This window comes from Anabas testudineus, chromosome 9 (genome assembly GCF_900324465.2).
Source record: "Anabas testudineus chromosome 9, fAnaTes1.2, whole genome shotgun sequence".
Taxonomy (NCBI): Eukaryota; Metazoa; Chordata; class Actinopteri; order Anabantiformes; family Anabantidae; genus Anabas; species Anabas testudineus.
Window position 1 is genome coordinate 25,030,978 of NC_046618.1, and position 19,199 is coordinate 25,050,176.

At 39.2% G+C, this 19,199-nt stretch overlaps 3 protein-coding genes across 5 annotated transcripts; 2 read left to right on the forward strand and 1 right to left on the reverse strand.

Annotated features, from left to right (window-relative positions):
* Positions 1-9,300, forward strand: LOC113150104 (protein FAM240C). Of its 2 annotated transcripts, XM_026342495.1 has the most exons (5): positions 1-25; positions 539-679; positions 2,338-2,395; positions 2,755-2,876; positions 9,173-9,300. In XM_026342495.1, exons 2-5 carry the CDS (start codon positions 612-614, stop codon positions 9,273-9,275), a joined length of 351 nt encoding a protein of 116 aa, XP_026198280.1. In that variant the 5' UTR covers positions 1-25; positions 539-611; the 3' UTR covers positions 9,276-9,300. The 2 variants fall into 2 exon arrangements, with proteins under 2 accessions (XP_026198280.1, XP_026198279.1); XM_026342494.1 differs by lacking the exons at positions 1-25; positions 539-679 and having other exon boundaries at positions 2,112-2,395.
* Positions 8,737-14,101, reverse strand: nudt18 (nudix (nucleoside diphosphate linked moiety X)-type motif 18). Its single transcript, XM_026342477.1, has 7 exons — positions 14,030-14,101; positions 13,273-13,445; positions 12,720-12,830; positions 12,523-12,625; positions 12,032-12,155; positions 11,659-11,783; positions 8,737-11,562 (listed from the first exon to the last, which is right to left on the reverse strand). The coding sequence occupies exons 2-7, from the start codon at positions 13,441-13,443 to the stop codon at positions 11,180-11,182; spliced, it is 1,017 nt and encodes a 338-aa protein (XP_026198262.1). The 5' UTR covers positions 13,444-13,445; positions 14,030-14,101; the 3' UTR covers positions 8,737-11,179.
* A 970-nt stretch (positions 14,102-15,071) lies between these two features.
* Positions 15,072-16,821, forward strand: sdhaf1 (succinate dehydrogenase complex assembly factor 1). Of its 2 annotated transcripts, none has more exons than XM_026342497.1 (2): positions 15,072-15,153; positions 15,661-16,821. In XM_026342497.1, the coding sequence occupies exon 2, from the start codon at positions 15,953-15,955 to the stop codon at positions 16,199-16,201; it is 249 nt and encodes an 82-aa protein (XP_026198282.1). In that variant the 5' UTR covers positions 15,072-15,153; positions 15,661-15,952; the 3' UTR covers positions 16,202-16,821. The 2 variants fall into 2 exon arrangements, with proteins under 2 accessions (XP_026198282.1, XP_026198281.1); XM_026342496.1 differs by having other exon boundaries at positions 15,078-15,265.
* Positions 16,822-19,199: the final 2,378 nt, after the last annotated feature.

Genomic DNA, 19,199 nt, shown 5'->3' on the forward strand with positions numbered 1-19,199 from the left:
CTCTGGACCTCCTCGTCCCAGCCTGGTTTGTTTGTTTAGACTAAAGTTAAATGGTTACTTCATAAATCCATAATCCAGTCCTTTTAATGTCTGGTGGTTTTTCCAGCTATGATAATGTGTCCATATAAATCTACTGCTGTGTAAACACAACTACTACTTCATTAATGTAGTATCTCTGTTTTCTATGTAGTACTCATTTCAGAGTTACTCAGGAAATACATATTAACAATTAGTTCATTATCAGGTTGTTTCTGATTCTTTCATCTGTAACTACTTAAAGTTAATAAACATAGTTCAAAACCTTGTGAATTATAACTGCATGTAGAAAATAAATACGACCTCCTGCTGGTGACTTTCAGAAGTGGACTGTGGAGTAAAAGTAGTTCTAATCTGTGGAGCTGGTTTTTGTTCTGTCAACATTAAAAACTATAGAAAAATAAATATAATATAAATATAAAGTCTTTGTGGATAGAAGGCACACCACATATTTCATGATGTTTTTGTCATATTTCACATTTCAGTCCATCTTTCTCTGCAGGTGTGCTCTGCTGCGTATCACTCTGCGAGAGGGTTGAAGTGTCACACACACTAACTTTAACCAGTAGGACTACATGTCTGAGGCTGCGTTCACACAGACATTTGGCTGCTTCAAAACAACACGAGGACCTGGTGCTTCAAAGTTTGTAAACCCTTTATAATTTTCTACTTATCATAAAATAAAATAAAGTAACATAAAATAAAATGTAAAACATGATCAAAATGTTCTGTGGATGGATAAGTAGCAGAACAAATGCAAAAAGTAGAACTTCTTATATTGAATGTGAAGCGTTACGTTTAGTTATAATGAAAATCTGTGTTTCAGCATAAGAACCCGGCCCGATCTGTAAATACAGGTTCACACTAAATCCTAAACCTAAACCATGTTCACACCTAAACTCCACCAATACTAAAATAAGCCTAACATAGCTATTAAACACAAGGTCCTAACAACATGTCCTCAGTTCCATGGTCTGTAGTTTGTACAGTACACACACACACACACGCACACACACACACACACACACACACACACACACACACACACACACACAGGTAAAGTATGTTGTTGAAATTCATGACATCAGACTGAAAGCAGCTCACTTTCAGTCTCTCTGTCGTCTGCAGGGAGCACACACACACACACACACACACTTGTGCGACTTGTGCATGACATCATCCACACACACACACACACACACACACAGATCATTTTCCTGGGTCGGTTTTCCTGCTGTGTGTTGAGTAAATGTTCCAACAAACACGCGTGTTATTTCTCAGCGATGACACAGGATGTGACAGCTGTCAGGGAGCAGCAGGGCGATGACAGCGAGTGTGTGAGGACAACATTCAGCTTTAAACCATCACTGTGAGGACATGTTGTCAGGTCCCCACAATCTCACAGTTGACTGTTTAAGGGCCAGGACCTGGATTCAGGGTTCAGGTTTGGTCAGAACTGATGGACTCTGAATGAACCTGGAGTTAGTCCAGCTGTTGCGTCTGTTGTTTCTCTCATCAGACTCTTTTGTGGACGTTTCTCTAAACTGTAATTCCACCATCCGGCCTCTAGATGTCCCCAGACTTTCCCTCTGTTCCTGCACACCTGACTCTGCCGCTAACTACCTGCACACCTGTGTCCTTCATTACCTCCTCAGTATATTTACCTGCCTGTTCCCCAGTTCTTTCTCAGACAGTCTGTTCTGTTTGTGCAGCTATAGAATGAGACCAACGTGTTTTCTTCCAACGTTTCCTGTCTTTGGACTATTTCCCTGCCTGTGGTCTTGGTCTATTATTATTATTTGGGGACTGTCTGCCTGTTGGTCTCTGCTGGTTTGTACCTCACCTCCTGTTCTTCCTTAACTCTTTGTGTTTTTGATTAAATGTTTCCTGCCTGCGTTTCTTCTTTGTGATACCACCGTAGCTTTAATGGCTAAAATATTTCTCTACTGCATTAACAGTGGTCAACACATCTACAGAGAACCTTTAAAGATGTTTCTCAAATTTAAAAATAGCAAAAATGCTTCAGAGTTGAATCAGAGCTGAATCAGGCAATAAAAACTTTATCTATAAATAAGTAAATTCACACCTCTGAGCTCTCCCTCCATCCGTCTTTCATTCTCCCTCCATCACTCCTCCACTCTCTCTCTCTCTCTGTCCATCCATGTCTCTCAGTCTGTGTGGTCCCTGCAGACTAGATAAATCCTCGTACAGTGAGTTCACTGTGAGACGTACAGGTTCACTGACTGATTCACAGTCGTTTCACTCACCAGAGTTCAGATGTAAAAACGCTTATTTCTGCAGCAGAGGGAAAGGAGATCACACGCAGTCACGATCTGATCATCTTCAACTCCGAGCAAAGGTTTGTTTCTTTTTTTTTTAGATTATCTTAAATAATTCAGCTATTTATTAACTCTTTATTTTATATTTTATTTGTTAGATTGTTTATCAAAACAGTGAAAACACTAACCCTGCTCTGTGATATAAATACTGAAAAACTACAATCCAAGTAAAAATCGTGCATTTAAAATCGTACGTGAGGAGAGGTTTTGTAAGTGTTCTGAGTAAAATGTACTGAAAGTATTAAAAGTGAAGTTGTCCCAGAAACATAACAACATAACATTTCACTGTAGAATACAGATTTTACACTGTGAGTAGTAAAGATATTAGATCTTAAAAGCTTTAAAGGCTGGTGTTACTGTCGGTGTTGTGCTGCTGCAGATGAACCTGGCTCTGATCCACGACAGACTTCACATCAAGTCATTCTGGGAGAAGAAGATCGACACTGAGTGTCAGCATGTGCAGAGCGAAGAGCAGAGGAGGAACAAGAGTGCGCTGAAAAAGTCAGTGATAGCAGACGTTTGACTAAAGTAAAAGTGTCATTAGCAATAGAAGAGAGATCCTCTGTTACAGGTACAGGTCCTGAATTCAGTGTGTTTATGTGGCTAAGAAAGGTGGAAAACACAGGTGTGTTAAATATAAGTTGGCAAAGGTACCAGGGACGTGGTCAAAGAGGTGGAACAGGTAAAACAGAGACAGGTAGCAATAAAATAAAATAGAACAGTTGTAAACATACAATGCCTACAACAGTGGAGACAGTACAAACACATGTTATACTATCTCTTTATGCAGCTATTCTTCCCCAGAGTGCTGGTGCTTGCTCAAATGGGGTTGTTCTATATAATTCTGTATACAGTGATATTTTGTAAGGTCTTAAACCGTAGACACTGTAAAGTCAGATGACTTCTGTTGTGATTTAACGCTTTATAAATATAATTGAATTTGATATTAGACGTATTTGCTCCTGTGTCTTTAAGACCTTGTTCTTCCCTCTCACTCTCTGTTCTAACAGAGCTTTAACTTACATTTCTGGATTGTACAGAGAACCATGTTCACTGACAGTGATTTTTGAAAATATTCATGAAGTGGCGTCCATCACAGTCATGCCTGTTTTAATGCAGTGCTGTCTGAAGATCTGATGATCACACACATCCAATAATACATAGCCTGAGGATCCTCTGCACATCTTCACTTCGTAGACACTCTGACTTTCCAAAATGTTCTTCTTTTACCCAATCCTGTTACTGACCTGTTGCCAGTATACATTGATATTTAGTTATTTATCAGACGCTTTTATCCAGAGCGACTTACAAATGAGGCACAAAGCAAGCAGATATCTCAGTAAGTATTGTTTCTAGAAAGAGCTGGTTCATTTGGGAATAAGTGAGAGATTTAAGGTTTTAAGTACAGAGAAAGGTTCGGAAAAGTTGGGTTTTCAGTACGTTTTTGAAAGTCTCCATTCTACCTCTTAACCCTGGATTGTAGACCTGGATGAGGGACTTCAGGTAAATAGGTGCTGTTGAGTTCTTAAATTTTCTCAGTGGAAACATTTAAGATGTTCTATTGTGAACTGTGTGAATATGGATCTTCAAGAATAACAAATCATTGTATTCTATTTTTATGTAATATTTCAGTGTCCCAACTTTTTTGGAATTGGGATTGTGACTGATTTAGTCTTGATTTACATACAGAATATCCCACATCTAGAAAGAAGTTAAATATTCAAACATTTCCTTTAGTATCCTGTGCCACCCTGACATAGCACTTCATCAGTGGTCCACTGCAACTAAATATTATTTCCTGGCTGCCAAAGTAAAGCTATTAAATTGCAATTTGTTCAATCAAGAACTGACCTAAATTATTTTAACCCAGTAGGTTTTAAATTTATCATCGACAGTTTAATGATTGATTTCCACTTGATACCACAGTGTGTGCTGCATTGTTGTGGTCTGATGAGAGGCAACAGCCAATACTGAGAAACATTCAGAGGTCACTGTATACTATATATTGTATACTGTATATTTAATACTGTATGCTGTATAATGAAAACTTACTCTAACATCCCGGCACTGATTTGAATGTGGTGTCTGTGACCAAACAGTTGTGGTAAGCGTGTGACTGTCTGGCAAATAGACGCATCTAAAAACAGATCCTCTTATTACAAACAGCGTCTTCTCTCAGTGAGCTGGAGGACATACCAGGACAAACACTCGACCCCTGCCCAGTCTGGTTGTTAAAGGTCTCAGTAATGATGATCACTAACAAGCGGAAACATCAGCCAGACTGAAACCTGAACCTGTCTATGTCACTGACAAAAAATAAACGACCATCAGTCGTCCACAGTTTCATAATTACACGGCTACTGTCACAAAAAGGAAAGAGCAGCTAAATTACAGACTGTCAAATTCTCAGGTAGGACGAGACTCAAAAGAACAAAACAGGGTTTGTTAGGTGGGGAGAGCAGGTGGCAACAGGTAATCCAGAGATCCAGAACAATCTAAAAAAAGGGGGGGGGAGACAAAGGAACCAGGGGAGGATTCAGATAAACAGGTAAGAAGGCTGGAAAGCGAGATGCACAATAGACAATGTGATAGAGAAGAAAGGAACTGAGGCTGTGCATAAAATCAAATATATGACATTGATTAGGGACGAAGGAGAGCAGGAGAGAGCACCAGGTGATTTGTAGGACATGTAGGAGTGGAAAGGTTTGAAACAACAAGAGTTCATTAAGCCGAACCCAAAAGATCTAGAAGCAGCTGACGCTTGCTCTTGTTAGTATGGTTAGCTTTAGCCTTTAGCTAATTAACTAGTATACAGTATAGCGGTTTCATTCACACTGTTTTTGGTCTTGTTGGTTCCAATAATCCAGACTCCAGACAAAGAGTTGGTGCCCGTCTTGAACCAGTTTTGCTGACTGAGACAGTTCTTTGTGTTTTAACGGGCAAAGAACTGTCTCAGTCAGCAAAACTCGTTTGAAATTAGGCACTGGGTCCAAACTAGTCCCAAAACTGTTTCCAGAAAAGGGTCAAAAGTGGTAATTTTGTCTTATAGTTGTTCTGAATCATGTTGTACGGGCACAGACCCAAGAGTATTCTGACTTCTCGGGTCCCTGGGATTGTGCCTGGTCTGTTAATTTAATGGGTACAAACCCAATATTTAAAGACTTGGGTTAGGGTCAGGATCTGAATGGCACATCCTTACCACAGATCAGAGTCTTGTTATTATAGTTTTGTTTCTGGTGGGGTAACTTTAACAAATCTTTTCTGAATCCTGTTTGTCAAACCAAACTTTAATTTTTCCTGATCTGCTTTGATCAGGAACCTGCAGCATCGATGTTGTCAGCTCCTTCTGTCAAACTCCTTCATTGCCTTGTGATGGGATTCTCAGGCGGTGTGATACACATCCTCGTATTAAACCTTCACCTTTTACACCACTTATTAGTCCGATCCCATCTAACTCTATCCCCACCTTAACCTTACACCACCTCCTCAGTCCATCACACCTAATCCCTCTCCTATCCATTACTCCGTACCCCTCTAATCCCCCACCTATCAGTACCATGTTTCCTCTAATCCCCATGCTATCTATTTCCATGTCCCCCACAACTTCACAGCTATCCGCCCCCCCGACGCCTCTAACTTCGGCTCTAGTCCGCGCTAATTGTGTACGTTATGTGTGACCCGGCCAGAGGCTGGAAAAACGTGTTGCAGGGAGTCGAGGTGATAATCGCACATCGATGACTGACGGAGGCCGGCTGACACGCAGACACACATAGACACAGGCTGATATCAGAAGATATTCTCATCCAGATCACAATATTAGGACTTCTTCAGTCTACCAGTGGTGTAAAATCAAAACAATACTGAGAAACCTTAGTAAACAACAGTGAAGTAAATAATTGTGGGTATTCGGTTTATCCGTTTATCCAAATTTTACTTCTTCTACTGCAAGTTAGAGTAACATCAAATTAATTTTATTTATTTCAATAATTGTGACGTATAGGGGATCTATACTATTGTTATTGTCAACTAATAATTATAAAATGTAAAATGTGTCCAAGCACATCAAGGAGACACATTCACAGAAAACACCTACAATGACAACAAGCCTGAGTCTTAATTGACCTTTTTCGCTGAGGAACAGACGCAAAGTTTTTGTTAAATTTCCTTTTGCAACTTTTTCTGGGTTGTTTTGTTTATTCCTGGATCTGGTTGCCTGTTGTGAATGTTTTGTGTATCTGTGTCTGCTTTGTTTCCTATTCAGTGGTCCACTATATGTGTACAGGTAATCTCTATCGTGCAGCTGCAGACTGAACTACTTAGATACTGAACTTATAGGGTCAATGGAAACTTTTTAAAACCATATTTAACAAAATTCAGGTCAGAAACGTAGGAAAAATTCTGTTAATCAGAGACATAAACTCTTATTATACAGCTGTCATCAACTCATCCTTTAAGTTCTGGCTACGTGCTCCCTGCTCTCAACTTAGCTTCTGTTTCTCTGAGTACTTAAGGAACCTGGACTCAACCCTGACTCCCTCAACAACCCCTCCCAGTCATTTCCTTTCCTCTCTCCTAGAATGTGTTGTTGCAACCTAACCGAAGTCCACCTAAAGTCCACCTAAGCCCTCAGCAGGACTGCTCTGTCCTGGTTAAAGGACACTGCCCCTTCTCCACTGAGGTTCAGTCCTTTCCCCCTCATATTCACTCTCTGTTTGTTCCTACTCAGAAGCATCATCAGAAAACCTGAACTCAAGTTTCGTCACTATGTTGATGACATCCTGTTCTACATCCAATACCTCATCCACTCACTCCACTCTGTCTGGAGGAGATAAAACCAAACAAATTTCATCATTTTAGGTCCCAAATACTCACTAAAACCATTCCAAACATCTCTCTCCAACAACTCAGCTGTTTTGTCTTCTAAATAGCTCGTACATCTAGACATTTTCGATAAATAACATCATTCAAAAGCAACATTGACCAAACAGTGAAAACTGCCTCCAAAACTTTGTATGTGTTCGATTATACCTACCAGTCTCTGCTGCTGAAACTCTGACCCATGACTACATGACTGTAACAGCATGCTCTGTGGTTTCACTGTAAAACTTCTCACCAAATGGCAAAATGTTCAAATCTATGAATTGGGTTTATTCCTGGATCTGGTTGCCTTTATCTCGTCCCTGTGTCGTTCTGCCTACAGTTCACCTGCCAGAGTGACTGACACTCACCTCACCACCTGTACATTGAGTAAGATTAAAGAAAACTTTCACTTTAACTGCTTTATCTGTGTCATGGTTTCATCCTGATGTGACTGTGACTCTGGAGGAGAAGCAGGTCTTCTACTAAATATTGGGTCAGCAGTTCAACCCTCAGCTCCTTCAGTCCACACATTGAAATGTCCTTAGGAAAGACGCTGAACTCCAAGTTGCTCCACATGTGTTGGTTTGGATAAAAGTGTCTATTCCTACATTTCAATTGGTGAAATAGCAAATACAGTACTTAGGCTGACATAAGACAGTAACTTTTTTGTAATTGGTTCTTCATCGTGTTAACCTGGATTTAATAATATTAACTGTAAACAGATTTTCTCATCATCAGCAGATGATGGTTGTGGTGCAGTTTGGTTGTTGTTGATTTAGTTTCTATCCTGTTTAACAACAGACAGAACTCTCTGTATGGCACAAAAACCGGGTTGTTAAAAATCAGATGCCTTGGTGTAGATGTGGTCTGGGTCTACCTGCCTGTCTGCTCTTTCTTTGTGTCTGTCTCTGTTGAGGTCAGGAGGATTATCAGCAGCTGAAAGAACAAATGGAATAATCCAAAAAACTCGAGAGGAAGGTGGTGAAGAGACAGTGAGGACAGCTGACAGCGAGGGTTCGGTTTCAGACACACTCATACACACACTTTGTCTTTCTGTCTGACACACACACACTCAGTGATGTTGGTGTGTGTCTGATTTATGTGAAGGGAAATGCTGATGTGACGGTGATAACACCCCAGCTGTCACCAGATACCAGATCTGCCTCTTGGTTAAAATCTGCACATAAAACACCAAATATTACATTACTGCTGCTGCTTCTACGCACGCCGGGTGGATCCGATCGTCTTTATGAAGTCAGATTTTGGAAGTGTTGGTTGGGCCCCAAAGCCAGAGAATCTAGAATTACACTGGTAGGATAACTCTCTCATCAAATTTAAATTCTGTACAACTAAACTGCATATAAGATTTCCCCCAGATCTCTACTGTACGCTGTAGGTTCCCCGTATTTATAGCAGAACCAGGCTCTGGGTGGGAGGCCATCTGCCTAGACCAGTAGGGGTGAGTGGACAGAGGAGAGAGGAAAGAACAGAAGTTACTGGATTGATTCACACATTGGCTTTATTGGACATAACACAGGCTTTGTATCCGAGAACTTACTGGATAAAGTTTATATAATTCTGGGTCCAACTGCTTCTGACATTTGCAGCTATTCTGAGTTCAGGGTTCCAGTGTGTATCTGAAAACATACATTTTTTTGTGATCATCATGTGACATGCACTCATCTCAAGTCATGAGGAAACTGTTAATGTACTATTATTAAAAAGCACATTGAGTATGTACAGCAGTACGGAGGCCAGTGACGTCACGATTTAGATGAATTGTGACCCCATTTGTATTCCATACAAAGACGGATGGCTTCTGTAATGTTAGTGATATATGAAACAGTTTGTGGCTGATGACGCTAATTTTACTTTAATGTCTCCTGTAGTTCGGACTAAAACAGATAAAATTAAACAAACTGTGTGTGTGTTTTCAGGCTGAGGGGGGAGTGGCTGGTCCGTCTGGAGAACCGAAACAAACACCTGAAGAAACTCAATGACAGCTTCAAGGGGAAAGGGAAGGAACCGGACCAGACATGAGTTTAAGAGAAGGGACAAAGATAAAACTGATTTTCATCATACTGATGTTAAAGAGCAATAAATAGTTTTTGATCACTTTCATGTAGTTTGAAATACTAACTTATTTATTTCTGTGCACTGAAAATGTCTAAATGATGTGTTTTAGATATTTAATCTGCGGTACAAAAAGGTTGTGGTGGAAATATTCAGAGTTTATGAGTACTATAAGTAAAAGTACTAAAAACAGAGTGTTTAAGTACTCTCCATGTAATAGTACTTTTACTTTTGGTACCCTCTAGTTCAGGACTTTCATAACTTGTGTCAGACAATTTAATTATGTGAAAAAACATATAAATTAAACACAAATACACAAAAACACAATACAATATATACATACATGGTTTTTACTGAACTGAAGATGAAAGTTTGTAATCTGAAAAGTAACCACAGCTGTCAGACAAATGTAGTGAAGTACAGTATTTCTCTTTTACTTGTAAATGCAATAAAGTCAAGTACTAAATAGTACAAATAAAAAGTACAAATGAATTATATTTGAGTAAATATTAAATGTTAAAAATTTTATGTTTTTATTGTTAAATATTTTTTTAAAGTCCATAATTCCACATCATTATGTAATAATTCTATTTTGTATATATCTGTAAAGTAAATTAAACTGTCAGATACATGTAGTGAAGTAAAAGTAACTGGAATAAAAGTTTTTATTTAAAGCCAAAGTTTCCCTGGAAGATTTGGAGCCTTACTTACTAAAACCATATTTATATTTTATTGCTCTGTTCACATTTAAATTCTCAATTTAATCCAACTACTTAAAAAAGGTTAGACATTTGTTTCTTTCAGAATAAAAGCTCATTTCTAAATCCCAGAGTGGATCCTCTGCTGTCAGTTTATTATATACATCAGGCTCCTTCAGTAAATCCTACTTCATGTAGGTAATAATGTCCTTTTATTCAGAGAGGTGCTGATACAACTGTATGAAAGGTTTCTTAAGCCAGTTATGCCAGTTCGTGGTTTCTGTATCTGCACATGTATGATGCTAAACTCTAATGAGAAGAGCTCATGTTTGTTCTAAAACCATAGTGGACTCACATTTTTGAACCCAGAGCCTAGAATGTGAATTAGGGGAGATGATGACACTAAAGCTTGAGCCAATGTGTCTATGTGTGAAGATTCTCCATCATCCATCTGAGGCTGATTCTGGTCCTCTGGCTGTTCAGTTTCTCTAATGTACCCTTCACTGCACTGGGACAAGTATGTAGTCCTCATATTTTTGAGCTCATCTCTCTTTCCCCACGTTTCTGCCTTCTACTGTCAAACTATTAAATAAAGGCTCAAAATACTCAAAACATAATCCTTAAAAAAAGGGAGGATACCAAAAGATTCTATACCTTCACCAGTGTCCAGTTTCAGCTCCCTTTGACCTTGGAGGTTAACTGCATCTGTGTCTAATCAATGGTGCCAGGTACTTCGCAGAGCTATATGTTACTGAGTTAATGCTGCTGACAATGGGTCTGAGGGAGCTCCTTGGTTGTGTATCTTGGGAAGTCCATAAAGGCATCTGTGCCTATGTGCTCTTTAGTAACCTGGTTCCACTTGTCTTTCCTCGAGCAGCTTATTTCTAAACTGTCGTGTAAACGGAAACCTGATTTCTCCTAAAGAACGCTGATGTATCTGTCGTGAAACAACTGCACATGTGAAGGACAAAAGTCTGCAGACAGGGAACGCCGTGGAGAAAGTGATCAGATCTGAAAGAGTTTAAACAAAAACTAAATATTATTACCTTTGTGGAGGAGGATTTACTGCAGGACTGGATTAGAATGACTTCCCCTGAGCTTGGTGTACCTAATGAACTGACCACTGAGTGTACAGTAACATAGTTATATACAGACAGTCGTCTCTCCTGTTGGTCAGTACAGGCTGTGGATGGGTAAGATGGAGGTGTTTTTGGTCTTTTCCAACAGTGTCTCTCTCAGTGTTTGTTTCTGGACTTCATACCAGACATACCGAGGGTTTTCCACAGGTGGAGGACGTCCCATCCCCGTCCACTCCACTTTCTCTCCGTCCTCATTTCGTTGGACATAGTCGGGCACCAGTGCCACCAGTGTGTTAATGCACACGCCGTCCGTCTTCCCATGCTGCCGGCCGTTGTGCTGCAGGCTCAAGATGCCCAGCGTGTTGACGTCATGGTCATAGTACGACGACGGCATGGCTTCTTGCACCACCATGTTGGCCGCCCAGGTCACTGCGTGGGTCTTCACTGCCGCTGCAATAGGAAAGTGGAGAAGTGGGGCTGCAAGAAAGAGTTTATATTACTGATGTTGCTGCTTCTGAAGGTAAAAGTCAAAATTGAACTTAGATCAAACAATGAGTCTGAGCGCTTTTGTACATTTGACAAGCAGGATCCAGATCTGCTCCTCTGTCCCAATAAAGACCAGGAGGAGTCTCTGCAGCACGTGACGGCAGCTCAGGTCTAAAGGTAATGTGACAGGATGCCAGGGATTCTGACGGTACCTGAAAGCAGCATACAAAAAAATTCAGACTGTGCTCATTCAAGCAGTGTCTGGTTTTTAAATCACTTTGTAGAAACAAAACTGACCCTGATCCAAATCACCACAAAACAAAGACAACAACTCACAAAATCCAGGAGCATCACCTTTTTAGGACCAAATACAAAAAAACTTTTTTTGGGGAACCAGACTATAACAAAGTTTCAGTTCCAGGATGAGTTTAGCACAAAGACCAGAACATTAACGTCATACTTGAGTCCACAGTCGATGAGGCGAAGGATGTCCCGTCCTCTCAGGGGGAGGACTGTCTGTCTGTCCCACCATGAGGCCTGAAGAGACTCTTTATCTGCTGCTGACAGATCCTTTATACTCCCCCCTGACACACACACATAGACACAGAGGTGAGTTTGGTTCTGTTAATGAAGCCAGATCAAGAAAAGATTCCACCATCTCAAAGTGTTGTTTATTATTGGTAAAATGTTTAAAGTTGCATTATCCGTTACTGATGAGACTGAATGTTATAACGGGAATGTTTTCTGTACAGCAGATCTGTGACACCGCTGATTACAGGTAACCACTTGCTTCACCTGCTGTTAAACAAGCTGATTGACTCTTGATGTTGAGGAAAAGTTAAAATGACTCAATTGTGAAGTGAAGAAATCAGAGCCAAAACATCTGTGCTGAGATAAAAAAAAAGGAAACATGTAGTTTAGGATCATTTGGGATCATCTGTGACCTCTGACCTGTGACTTTGGCCAGGTAGATGAAGCGGATCCACTGTGGTCCCTGTTCCTGGATCAGAAGCAAAGTGACTGGCTCACATTCAACCCCCGCTTCCTCCTTTACCTGCAGGAAAACAGAGCTTCAACTCGGGTAAACAGGACACCTGTGGCGATAGAAGATGCGTTATGTCAGTTAGAGTTCTGTGTGTTTGCCTCACCTCCCTCTTCAGTGCCTCCTCCAGACTCTCCCCCACCTCCACCCTACCTGCAGGAAGGTACCACTGTTTATAACAGTCCTGCCTCGCCTCCTGCACCATGAGCACCTCATCCTGACAAATATTAACAATCAACATGTGAGACCATGACAAAATCATCATCAAAACCATCATCAATTATAACATAACCAGTTTCACATATTTTAGATTTTCATGAAATGAATACAAGTTGAATCCAATTTTTGTGGATACTGAGTGAAATCAGAGCATCTGCATCTCAGTGATGTCCAGGGGCAGGAAACGTGGCCAAGACATCCGACCTTTATGGTTTAAGTACTTTCTCAGTCCTCAACTCCAAGAAGATAATATTCTGCTTTTATTTGTCTAATGGGTCATAACATTTTGCAGGTCCTCAGAGGCCACAGCACCAAATTACAGTTAAACTCAAATAAATAAATTTGATGAAAAAATACAGCTCAACTTGTAGAAAACACTGAAACACGTAACCTTGACTGTCTACAAGCTCAAATATGAAACTCTGACCAGAACCTGGCACCTTGTCGTTAAAGATGACGGCACAGACGATGTAGGTGACGTTCTTCCTCAGAGTAGCAGGTTTACTCTGCTCAAGGCCCACATCACAAATGATGACCTCTGACCCCTCACCCCTCAAGAGCCTCTCCACCTGCTCCTCCACCTGCTGCTGCTCCTCCTCCGTCACCTCCATCTTCAGAGTCAGAGGAAAATGTAGTAAACAGCAAACATAAGGACACATCTGATCAATATCAGTGTAAGGTCATAAACCTGCTTCAATGTTGATGTAAACTGAGTCCAAAATTAAATAAATGTTAATGATTGTTCAGAAATCAGAGTTTTGATTAAAAACAGTTGTTCTCTCATTGAACCTGCACACGAATTAAACTTAACTCATATTTAAAGTGAAGAATTTATAGTGGGACTTGTAGTAGATTACTTTTTAGTACTCTACTACACTTCACTTTGTGAACTTCTGCCACCTCGGTTTATTTCTGCTAATAAACACTTTATTAATGTTGCCTTAACACAGTTCTTTTGGTGCATGTCCCGATGGTCCTTTTTGTTTATCAATACATTAAGTGATATTTTTATTATTATATTTTTCTTATTGATCATCATCAGTTTCTCACAGCTAACTGTAGTTTGCATGGTTCTGACAGCTGCTAACCTTAGCTCAGTTAACGTTAGCTGCTAGCACAAGTACCGAACGTTATTTTTATCTGCTCCTACGAACGTGTGAAACACTCAGAAATAATCACATGAACAACAACACGAACCTTTGTGGGTTCTGAGCACTGTTAGTTTCTCATTTAGCGACTCTGCTGTTGTGTTTTGATATTTGACACCTTGACCCGAAACAGGAAATACGTATGCTCTTCCGGTTCAGGGTTTCAAAGCAAAAGTACGGATTTCTGTGCACAGCACATTTGTCTCTTTAAAGTGACCAAGTATGTTTACTCAAAAAAATACAGTACAATTAATTATTTTTCCCATTTTATACTTCCATTCCACTACGTAGTTTTGAGTCAGGTTTTTTACAGACATCAGGTAGGTGGTTGAAAAAACTGCACACAATTACATGGCCAACATATTAATATAATGCTGCTATATTGTATAATAAGCTACAAATGAATGTAGCAACAATACAAATAACATAATATAGGCTGGTGATGTACTTAATGAGTACCTTTGACATTTTAAGTGCATACTGCTATTACCTAATATGTGCACATTCTGTTGTACTGCATCGCTAGATTTGACATGTTTCCATCTTTCAGTTGTAAATTGTATTCATTTCCGCTACTGGTCGCTGCTGTTTTGTGTTTTGTGTTCTGTTTTTCACTGTCTTCTGACGTCTGTCTGCACTTTTTCTTTGTGTTCTTGCACTGTTTGCACTAGGTTGCACAGGATGCACTTTATGTGTTTTGCTAGGACAACTTAGCAATCCTCAGCCCCATGTTTGTCTTGTTGCCGTTTTATGTAGCACCATGGTTCTGGAGAAACGTTGTCTCATTTCACTATGTACTGCTTCAGCTATATGTGGTTGGAATGACAATAAAGCTTCTTGACTTGACTTGCTATTTGGACATAAATACTTATTCTAAAATAGGCTACGTTTTCTTATCATAAGTAAGATTTTAAATGGCGTCTTTTATACGACAATATTTTCACAGTGTGATCTGAGAACTTTTACGTAAGTAAAGTTTTTGAATTTGTCCTCTACCACTGTTAATCTGACAGCCTTTGTTAATGGCAGTACTTCATGTGGGGATTTTATTGTGAAATCTCCTACCGGATGTCACGTGTTTTGTAGTCCCTCTGCTTCCTCCCTCCAACGTGCAGTAAGGTCAAAGAGGCTGTTTACATCACAGCTAACGTCGCTATTCTAAGTCATTTCATGGTAAATATTAGTTTTATGTTTGGTAAAACTTGTCTTATTGTAACGAACAGAGACTGTTTAGTCAGCGGAAGTGGTTTGATTCAGTAAATGTGTTAATCCACAGCGTCAACAGGTAAATTAACCTCAGCTGCTTTTCTAACATTAGTTCAGTGACCATGTGTGTTTTGATTGTTTTAACTCGTCGTTCTGTTCACAGCCTGTGATCACTGGAAATGAAGTAGCTCTTTGTTCAGTAAACTACTTCACTGACTAAATGCTAACTACAGCACTTTCCCCCACACATTGTTTTTAGCATTTCTTATTCTAATGTCGTAGTTGTTTATTTAAATGTAGCTGGGTTTCATGTTTTTGCTGTAAAATACTGAGACATGAGCTGAAATATTAATCTTCATAAAGCACAGATGATATTTCTCTCAGTAAACACAGCTAGCTGTTGACATGCTTCACCTTCTTAATGCTAATCTGTTGTGATATCATCTAATCTGTGTGCTTGTTGTGCTCCTGCAGTCAAAAGCTCCTGTAAATCTGTTCAACACCTGCAAACCTCAGACGACTTCTCAGCCCATCACCGCCGCTCCTGCTCTCACAGCTCTATCTCTGAGAGACAGAAAAGAGACAAAGTTGTGATGCTCAACCTGTAGCTCCACTTTTTCACCCGTGACACATTCTGTGCTCATAAACCTGCTCTGACAAGTTTTAAAAGGACGTTCTATGAAAACCTAAACTCAGTCATCAGAGGAAACTCCAACATGGTCCTGTAGCATCCTTTGCGGCTGATTTCAGATTTTCTATTTGTTCCATGTCGCGGCACAGTAAGCTGCAGCAGCAGGTCCTGGCTCTGTACCGGCAGTTCCTGCGAGCCGGTCAGGACAAACCAGGCTTCATCCCACGAATCCGAGACGAGTTCAGAGAGAACGCACGCATCAAGAAGACGGACGTGATGCACATTGAGTATCTGTACCGACGAGGACAGAGGCAGCTGGAGCAGCTGAGGGACGTTAACACCAAACAGCTGGGATCCTTCTCCAAACCCAAAGACCAGAGCTGACCTCAGATCTGCACCATGTGACTTTGAATAATCCCACCTGTCTGACACTTGGTAATGAGCAAAGTGTTGAACTTTGCATTCAGATCTACTGGGAAAACATACTTACTCAATAGGTGGATTCAGTCTGGATACAGTCTGAAATACAGTTAAATTCTGACGCAAAGCAAAAATTTGGTTTGGTTTTAAAATAAAGGACGTCTGTAAAAACGGTGAGTGTGAGTAGATAAAGAATCCATGTTCATTTAAACCATTCAGTTTCATTTTCAGGTGATTTTATAGAATAATTAAACACCACAAAAAGTAATTAATTACTAATCCTATCAATTTTCAGTTTCCTGTTAAATTTTTCTGAAAAAGTGGGAAAGCAAGAATAATAATACATTTTCTTTATGGGTTCATGGCACTCAAGGTCACCAGAAAAAAGCAAAGTAGGGGGGTATATAAGTTTTATATAAGTTACATCATCATATCAGCCACATCCAACCTTCAGGATACTGTGGAAAGTGTACAATGATCATGCATAAAGGTTTTGTCACTGGTATATATTTCTCATAATATTCCTGTTTTGATTATTTGGATGTATTTTATATATTTAAATAAAAGTTGTGAAGCTTTTTACACCTCTGCTGCTTTGTTGCATTTTCTCACATTCTCTCTTGGGTAAGTAACTAAGAACATTTATTCAAGCACTGTACTTGTGCTTTAGTTCAGTATTATCATTTCATATTATTTTGTACTTTTACATACTTTTTACTTCACTTTGTTTCACATCCAAGCTGAAATGTTTACTTGATTAATAGAAAAGTGTAGTGCTTTTCTTTTAGGTAAGAAGTACTTAAGTATTTAGACTGTGTACTTCCCACCACCACTGGTAAAGAAAGAAAGTTAATATAATAATTATTAGTTTAATCATCGTTTAGTTTTACAGTTTTATCAGTGAATATTTGGTTTGTTCATGTTTTGACCTGTTGGCGGCAGCAGCGGACTCACAACCGAAAAAAACAAACGAAGAAGAAGGAATGTAAACAGGAAGTGAGAGATTTTACGGCCTCCAAATTTTACAGTTGTATTTTTATCGACATTTTTCTGTGAAAATAAAAGATTTAGCCGCAGTTCGCAGCTGCAGAACAAGTCAGAAGGTTAAGTTTCAGCTTAGGGCGTCGGCAGTTTTGTGTTTTGTCGATTATTTATGTTTTTTAGTCATGTCAGAAGGAGAAATGACAAACGCTCAGTTGATTCAGCAGGTAAGAAAAAGAAAAACGTATCAGGGAAGATAAAAGAATAATACTAATACTTCAGAAATACTTCACGTGTTATTACAAATGCACCAAAGACTTAGTCAAAATAGAAAAAGTAGTGTGAAATCAATCTTATCATATTAATAAATAATGACTGGTTGGTGTTAATAAAACCAGCTACTCGGGTCTTCCACGGTGTATACAAATACAAAATACTCTAAGTACTAAGATTTAGCTCTAAATATACTTAAAAGTACCAGAATTAAAAAGTACCTATTATTCAAAATAACTCATTTTCTGAATAATGTTTGTTACTGCTGGGTAATTTGTTTCTCCCTGGGTTCAACAATTAACTGTATTAACTTGAACTACAATATGATGTTATAAATTATATTTAGAGTGAATAATCTCTTATTATAGATTTTTCTTTTCATTATAATGTTCGTCCAGGTGGAAATTTTAACTTTAAGTATCAATAATCTGAAAACCCTGTAGAGCTTTAGTTGTACTCTGTTTTTAATTCAATAGTTTGTGATCATCAATAAGGTGTAAATGATTTGTAATTAAACCATACTAAATTACTAAAATGATCATTTTCATAATGTTCCTTCTTCAGATGGCGCTGCTGCGCTGGCTGTCCTCTCAGACTGAGGAGGATCGCAGGATCCTGGCTGCAGTGACAGGCGTTCAGGTCGGCAGAGAGCTGCTGAACCGGATAACCGGCCAGGATAAAGTGGACGCTTACAAGGTGCTGATTTTATCATCATGGCAGTAAAGTTATATGTGTTAGTGTCACTATAAAAAAATCTCAACACCTTTTGACTCTTTTTGTTGATGATAGTTATATCTCTAAAAATATTAAAAACAGTAAGAATAAAAAATAATAAAGAATCAGTATCAATTATTATTATTATATTACAATATTTGAAAGCTGTGATTAAAATGTATAATTATTGTTTATCATAATTCTTTTACGGGGCTCATTTTATGTTTGTGTGTTTCCTCAGAGAGAGTGTATCCTGAGCATCGCAGAGTTTGTCCGTCAGAACCCGCGAGCCTCGCAGGCCCAGATCAACGCTGAGGTGGAAAAGAGAGTTCTGGTTTTTGCTGCACAAGTCAAAGCTCTCGAGACGGCTCCATTATTCTGACTTTGTCAATAGTGTTTAACAAAAATGTGAAAACTCAATCTAGGCACATTTTATATGTGTTCAGCTGAGATTATGTTATTCTATACACATTTTAAACCCTGTATTTTATATCATATGTTATATTTGTGATTTTCCTTTTTTTATTTAATGTTATATCAACAATTTCACATTCAGAAAAGAAACTCTTGAGACAGAGCTCTGCATGTTGGAAATGAATTTCACTTAGATAAAGTCTGAGAATTTTACAGGAAAAAGACTTTGACAAGTTGTAAACAAACTAATTTTTACTGTACTTATTTGTCAGGGCCTTGAAGCTGGTGACTCTTCCTAATAAAAGCCTGTACACCTACACAACCTTTTTGTGGTGTTATTGTGGTAAAATACCTGGAACATCACAGTAAAACCTCTCAAATAGGTGAATGAACATGTCCTTTTCACAGAAAATCTAGGTAGTTTCCAGGAAAACGAAAGAACTTTCCAAAGATGAAACTTTAGGGGCATTCCCTGGAAAACCGTCTGACAGCCGCTCAGGTGTTATGTGGGATAATGTCACCGTGTTAGTCGCAGTACAGCGTCGCTTTTCCTGCCTCGCTCAGCGCTTCCCATAGGTTG

Coding starts and splice junctions, on each gene's coding strand:
- sdhaf1 (XM_026342497.1), top strand. CDS start 15,953: ATGTCGCGGCACAGTAAGCTGCAGCAGCAGGTCCTGGCTCTGTACCGG.
- LOC113150104 (XM_026342494.1), top strand. CDS start 2,198: ATGTCTCTCAGTCTGTGTGGTCCCTGCAGACTAGATAAATCCTCGTAC. Junction 2,396..2,754: donor ATCTTCAACTCCGAGCAAAG/GTTTGTTTCTTT, acceptor GTGCTGCTGCAG/ATGAACCTGGCTCTGATCCA. Junction 2,877..9,172: donor AACAAGAGTGCGCTGAAAAA/GTCAGTGATAGC, acceptor GTGTGTTTTCAG/GCTGAGGGGGGAGTGGCTGG.
- nudt18 (XM_026342477.1), bottom strand. CDS start 13,443: ATGGAGGTGACGGAGGAGGAGCAGCAGCAGGTGGAGGAGCAGGTGGAG. Junction 12,831..13,272: donor CCGTCATCTTTAACGACAAG/GTGCCAGGTTCT, acceptor AATATTTGTCAG/GATGAGGTGCTCATGGTGCA. Junction 12,156..12,522: donor CTACCTGGCCAAAGTCACAG/GTCAGAGGTCAC, acceptor TGTGTGTGTCAG/GGGGGAGTATAAAGGATCTG.